Source organism: Microtus ochrogaster, linkage group LG2 (genome assembly GCF_000317375.1).
Source record: "Microtus ochrogaster isolate Prairie Vole_2 linkage group LG2, MicOch1.0, whole genome shotgun sequence".
NCBI classification, from domain to species: Eukaryota; Metazoa; Chordata; class Mammalia; order Rodentia; family Cricetidae; genus Microtus; species Microtus ochrogaster.
Window position 1 is genome coordinate 23,074,884 of NC_022028.1, and position 7,101 is coordinate 23,081,984.

At 45.4% G+C, this 7,101-nt stretch overlaps 1 protein-coding gene across 1 annotated transcript in view; it reads right to left on the reverse strand.

The window, feature by feature from the left end:
- The window catches only part of Lyg1 (lysozyme g1), a 5,596-nt gene extending 1,809 nt beyond the window's left edge, over positions 1 to 3,787 (reverse strand). Inside the window, exons 1-3 of the mRNA XM_026785465.1 lie at positions 3,745 to 3,787; positions 1,906 to 2,010; positions 975 to 1,168 (exon numbers count right to left, since the gene is read on the reverse strand). Of these exons, the coding sequence (XP_026641266.1) occupies positions 975 to 1,168; positions 1,906 to 2,010; positions 3,745 to 3,787 (342 nt within the window). The remainder of the gene's footprint in view (positions 1 to 974; positions 1,169 to 1,905; positions 2,011 to 3,744) is intronic.
- Positions 3,788 to 7,101: the final 3,314 nt, after the last annotated feature.

Below are 7,101 nucleotides of genomic sequence, written 5' to 3' on the forward strand. Positions count from 1 at the left end.
CATCCTCATCTTCACCCTGGTCTCTGACAGTAGCTCAGCCCCCCAAATCTCTGATGAGTAATATTGGATTGAATCAGTACAAGAATAAAACTCAACCTTCAGAAATAAGAGCTATATAGAGAGAAGACAAGGAGAGAAGAATTTAATATTGTTGAGAACCCACCAGACGTAGCTACTTTTTTAAATTATTTCCCATAACTCCTTATAATTCTATTGGAATGGCATTTGGAGGCTAGAGTAGAGATTAGTGGTAGAGCACCTGTTTAGAACACACGTATTTGAACTCCCCAGCACTGCCAAGAACAAAATGGAACTTTAAGGTAGGGCGACAGGTCCGGTAAAATGACCCATCCAAGGTCACACACAAAGACTACAGAGCAAAGATGTAATCTGTGATCTTTCTTATGAACTAGTGTCTCGGCGGGAACTCAGAGTCATGTTTCCTGGGTGGTGCATCCTGGCAATAAAGCAATATTCGCTTTGAAGAGAAACTGTAGCTCCAAGTATAGTGGAAATAGTACCAGAATTGCTGTACCTCTCACAGACCCCAGGCTGTTCTATGTCCCTGTGCCATCTGCAGTGAAACCATAATCACGTTCTCTGGAGCTGGGTCACAAAGTGGAAGGGCTGCATTCTCTCTCTTTCTGTGTCTCTGTGTGTATGTTTGTGTGTCTGTGTCTGTGTGTGCATATTCACATGGAGTGCATGCAGGGTGTGTGCACGCATGTATGCATGCCCATCTCGGAGATCAACATTGAGTATATTCTTCATTCTCTTACTGAACGTGGAGCTCACTGACTTGTCTGGCTGGCTAGTGAGCTCCAGGAATCCACCTGCCTCCACCTTGAGATTACAGGCGCGCACCACCATGGCTGGCTTTCTGAATGGGTGTTGGCGATCTGAACTTAGGTCTTCATGTCTTCCCAGGGAGCCCTTTCCTCAGCATCAAGTCACTTTGACTGAGGGAGCATTACCTGTATCACCCCGATTCCATTGCCCATGTTGCCCATGTCGACCACAAAATTGCCACCCTGAGACTCCCTTGACAGGACACCAGCGATCACTGCAGGATCCATACAGTATTTCCGGCCAACGATTCTCATCGTGGGTTGATATCTCAGAAGATATGGCCTGTCTATTTCAGCCAGCCTTTCAGAGGCACGGACTCCTAGAACATACACAGAAGGAAGTATGTGGTTGAGGCTTAGACTAAGGCCTGTGACTGAAAACCCCAAATTTAAACCCCTAGTAGCCATTTCTTGACCTCATAGCTTAAGACCTTTTCTGTGAAGCAAAATCAAGACCCCGTGCACTCATCTCCTGATGTTAGAGATCTCTGTGGTCACCAGTGCCATGAGCCAAGCTCTGTCCCCTCCTATGACAATTCTGTGGGCACAAGCACCACCGGTCTAATCTGAAGAACCCCAGAAAAGGTTTCTCAGTAAAATACATCATGTCACTGCAACAGGTCACTGTGCGAAGGAGAAAGACCCCTTACCCTTCAGTAAGGGACTTAGGCAAGTCCCCCTGGACAATTTTTCTCACAACTGCCTAACTTTCTACTCCTATTTGGTGCCAAGAAATCATCTACATTGAACCATTGGTAAGAAGATGATTTATCTGATTTACATGCATGGGATAGCCTCAGTTCTAGTCTCTTCTGCAATCCGAGAAGCACTCTCACCCCATGAGATGGAGTTTGCAAAAACTTTGTAAAAATGGCTATCCCAGCTTCAGGAGGGAGTTGAAGAACTACATGATTTGTTTAAGAAGTAGAGCCAGGCCTCTCACAAGGGCTTTAAACTCCATGTGGAGTGCTCTCTCATTCCTCTCCTTCCTTTGAGCAGGACCGTGAGAAACAGTACGAGTCAAGAGGAAAGCGCAGACACAGAGACGGTTAACTACCGCAGTAAGGCAGGCCATAGCGTTTTCCAATCACGCATGATGCTCCTGGGGTGTTCAGGGTTCGGATGTTTCCGTAGCATCCCCAATTGCTGCTTTCCGAGGAGCCTGCGGATTGAGAAAAATTCAGCCCGGGGTACTGAGCTAGAAGGCCGTGAATGAATTAGCACCGCTCAACATCTCAACCCTTTGAAATTCAAATAGTAGTGTCACAACGCTGCTTTTGATTTTAAATTCTCACCCCCTCTCCTGCAAACATGAGGAACCATTGGAGCAGCTCCTTCTCAGAAAAGCTCAAGGGTGTCTCACAGCTCGATGGTCTGGTAAGGTATTCATGTTTGCATGTACTAAGACATGTATTTTAAAGCTAGCGTCATCTTGGCTTCTCCATCCAGACCCCAAGTAAAGGTATGGTTTATAAACAGGGACTGGGGTTGGAGTTAGCTTCTCCCAGAGCATTCTGGGCAGAAGGCAAAGGTTGTAAAGAGAGTGTGTGCAGACCATCCATAGGACCAGATTTCTATATGAGGAACCTCTTTCTGTATCTTTCTTTTCTGTCTTGTATTTTTCTCCTAAAGATATATGCTATTCTTATCACCACTGAATGGAAGGCATTGATTTAATTAATTACTTGACTAATTAACTGATGTTTTTTTGAAGCAGGATTCATGCAGTCCAGATTGGCCCCTGTGCAGTCAAGGATTATGTTGAACTCCTGGTTTTCCTGTTCCCACCTCCCAAGTACTGGGATGACAAGTGTTCAGTGACCAGCTAAGCCCAGGATTCCTTTTGTCTTGGTCTCCCAGTGAATCCAAGTCACTTAGGCCTTGATTTTTACATAGGTGGACATCAAACTGAGACCCTCATACTTGCCTAGCATGCACTTTTACCAGTGGAGTCATTTCCCTAGCATGGAGACAGTACTTTCAGAGTATAGTTTATTCTGACTGAAGTAGGTTATATCATTCACTCAGTGATTGCCAGATCTTGGGTATTCTGTCTATCGCATCTCATCATTTGAGTCCTGAATGCTTACATAAATACATCTTAAGATTCTATGTTTTTTTATGTGCGTGTACACATGCATGAGTTTATGTGCACTGCATGCAAGCAGGAACCCAAGGAGGTCAGGAGAGGGTATTGGATCCTCTGGAACTGGAGCTACAGGTGTTTGTGAGCTGCCATGTGGGTGCCAGGACCTAAACCCAGGTCCTCTGCAGGAGCAATAGGTGCTGCCAATCCATCTCTCCATCACCAGGGTCTGATTTCATTACAGTTTCATGGAGCTGACATCTGAAAATACTCGTGCTTTGGAGCAGATGCTTCTATTTCATAGATGTGGATGAGCTAATCTGAGAGAAATGTTATTTCTCAGGGGAAAGGTCTGGTGATTTGCAAATACATTCATGGTAAAAACTTAAGTCCCCACTGCCATGACTTGCCCACCACGATGGACTAGAATCTCAAACTGATCCAAATTTAGTCTTTCTCTCCTTACATTGCTATTGTAGAGTATTCTGTCCCAGCAAGGAGTAAAGTAACTAAGACAGTTTAAGAGATTTTATAGCAGCCATGAGTAGTTACAAGGGTGAATATTAAAGCCTGGTTTCCAGCAATGTTGTTTCCAGTGTCCAGGAATTATAGAGAATCCCCATCCTTTTATGGGACTCTTGGGACAGGCTGTTTCTCAGTGGTTATTCCTAACTCTGGGATTTATCAGACATTTTAGAAGAAGAAAAAATAATGCTTTCACTTTAGTTTACAAATGGAAGTTATAGCATCACCATCTTATGATTTTTTTCCTATCCATTTCCAAGCTTGGGAAAGATGAAACACACTCACCAGTCAAGGCCAGGAGACCCAGAAGCAGCCACAGTGGAGACATATTGAGTAGCTGGTTCCACGGCACCTGAAATGCTTTTCAAATCAAAATTGGTTTAAAGGTATGGAACGTCAATCATTGTCCTAACAGCACACTCTGTCTATGGGATGTCATTCATTGTCAGAACAGCACGCTGTGTCTATGGGATGTCAGTCACTGTCAGAACAGCACGCTGTGTCTATGGGACGTCAGTCACTGTCAGAACAGCATGCTGTGTCTATGGGGGGTGTTCTATTCGATGGAATGAGTTCCCCACATCCAATGTAGAAAATGAGTAATTTGAATCATAATGGAGAAGTAAAATCAGACAGGTGCACCATTTAACCTTTTAATTAGACCATGGGAATGCCGAGATACTTTGCGTCTCAGCACTGAGAAACACAATGACCCGACTTGGGATGCTGAAAACCAACTCACATTAAGCAAATATGATATGAAAAGCAGAATTTTTTATTGGCTTTTTAAAATTGCTTTTGTTGAGCTATATGTTTTTCTCTGCTTCCATTCCTTCCTCCCCCTCCCTCCCGAGTGCTGGGATTAAAGGCATGCGCCACCACCGCCCGGCGAAAAGCAGAATTTTTATTGGCTTTTTAAAATTGCTTTTGTTGAGCTATATGTTTTTCTCTGCTTCCCTCCTTCCTTCCCCATCCCCTTTGACCCTCTCTCATGATCCCCATGCTCCCACTTTACTCAGAAGATCGTGTCTTTTCCTACTTCTCATAGATTAGATCCATGTATGTCTCTCTTAGGGTTCTCTTTGTTGTCTAAGTTCTCTGGGGTTGTGAATTGTAGGTTGCTTTTTCTTTGGAAAAGCAGAATTTTGTATTGATGGTTTCCATGAATTGGGCACTCTTCTCTTTAGGTTGGAGAAAAGGACACTCCTTACTCAATGCCTTGGAATAGACCCTAATTCTTTACTTTGGATGAAGGAAGGAGGGGAAAGACTTGTCCTATCGCTCTGAGCCCCATTCTGGGGGAACCCCAGATGCCCTGGAGCCCCTGGAACTGTGTTCCTCATTCTCTTTTTGTAGCCCTCCTAGGTCAGAACCCAGGAAGGGTAGATAGACAAAGTCCCAGAAAGTAGGTCACGGGCTGGGCCCAAGGGTTGGAATCATGAAGTGTTCACTCGACTGGAGAACTGGTAGCAAAGACCATCAAGCCTGTGCTGCCATGATGACTTTCTTCCTCACCCCAACCAGTTCTTCCAGAAACTTCCGTGACACCACGTACAAGCATTCGTGGTTCCCTCTGATTACCACACTACACAAATGTCACAAACCCCGCCCACTACAGGTATACAGGTACTTCCCATCATCTCCCCTGGTCGGCCAACAGAGTCTCTCCTCTCTCTCTCCCTCTCTCTCTCTCTCTCTCTCTCTCTCTCTCTCTCTCTCTCTCTCCCTCTCTCTCTCTCTCTCCTATAGACAGGTTCTTCCCACCCAGGATGAGATGTCCCCAGATGGAGAGGCATTCAGGAAGTGACTAGATTTCCATCTTTACAAACTGAGAGAGCACATGGCCCTATGACCAAGCCATGCTTTCTGCATCTTTCCTACAGCACTGAAACGGACTGTCTGATTTCCCTTAGCTGGGTAGAAAATGTCATGTTCAGGGACCAGAAATGTTCAGGGACCTGGAATATCAGCTGCCCTTGCAGGAACATTCAGATTTCTTCCCTCAACAGAAACCACATTCTCAGCATTTCTGGTCTCAGGAATGCATGTGAGGGGGGACAGGGAATCTCCTGAAAGAACTGGGGAAAGAGCTTAGGTACAAAAAGAATGTTCATGGCCTCACAAAAACATGCGCCTTCTCCTAGTTTCCTTCTGATGCTGTGATAAATGCCATGACTGAAATCGATCCGGAGGAAAAAAAGGGTGTGTTTCGTCTTACAGTTTAAAGTCCGTTATCAAGGGAAAGTGGGCTAGGAACACAAACAAGGCAGAAGGCCAGAACGGCATAAGCTTGAAGTGGAAACCATGCAGGCACACGGCTTACTGGCTTGCTCTCAGGTTCACACTCAGCTCATTACCTTTCTTGCACATCCCAGGACCACCTGCCTAGGATGGCAGTGCCCACAGCTGGCTGGGCCTCCCACGTGGATCGTTAGTCAGGAAAATGCCCCTGTCTCAGACATGTCCACAGGCCAGTCTGCTGGACTGAGTCTTCCACATCTTTTTCAGCCGAAGCTTCCTCTTCTAGGTGTATTAAGCAGATATCTCAAGGGCTTTATGGAAAGGTCCTTTAGAAAAACAGCCCTGCTCACGCTCAAAGGCTGACCCTGGAACATTTCAATGGATTTTGCTGATTTTCCAGGAAAGGTAGATACTTCCTGTTGGAAACCCAAGAGGAAAGACAGAGCTTCCATTGCAATAGGAGGGTTACCCCATTTTCCATGCATGGAACTAGGTATCTGCATTGAGCATGCACCAGTTACCTAACAATACAAAATCACTTTCTGGTGCCCAATGCAGTCAGAGACGCAAAGCCATTATTTTCAGTTGTTCAGAGCAAAAAAAAAAAAAAAAAACGACAATGGACTTCTTGTATGGATAAACAAGGTAGTCCATTCATAAACAGAGTGCAGAGTGACTCAGACTTCATGGCCCCCTTTGTCCAGGTGTCAAGAAGTACTCTATATTTAAAAGCTGAAGCATCCTGGGGTGTGCTCAAGGAGTGTCCATTTGTTACAGATGACTCATTTGCTAGTAGCCCGACCACTCCCCACACTCAAAGTCATTTTGAAAATGTCAGTCAAGGTAAGTACGATGCCCTGGTGTCATTCGCAATATCTACTATGACAATGTCGTCCCGATATAAAGAGCTAAAAAGGAAAGGTAGCAAGGGAGTGTCAAGCTGCAGCAACAGGCCACCTTTGGAAAGACAACCAGAGCACTCTTCAGGGGCTAGCTGACATTCCTCATGGCCTCTATCAGGGCGTCTTCTTCTACCTGACTTTTCCCTACTGGGCATTCTGTAAGTCCCAAAGCATTGTATTGGCTTGTGATGGATGAAGACCATTTCTTCCTCAGCTCTGAATAATTGGGGGCTGGAAGTAGAAATAAGGATCTTGGACATTTATAGCCCTTCGCCAGGAAGCTCCAATCCTTTCCTACGAATGCCATGGATCTTCACCTTAACCTTGAAAGATAGCAAGCCACGTCCTTGGGGCCCTCCAGCTAGCCTGCAAATGTGCTGTATCAGCACCCTGGTGTCTGAGAGATGAGCGTGGCCCTGCCTCATCATGACCTATTCTATTCTGGAAGAACTGTGACCTGGGCTAGGCAGCCACATTAGACATGGTCTTTTACGATATG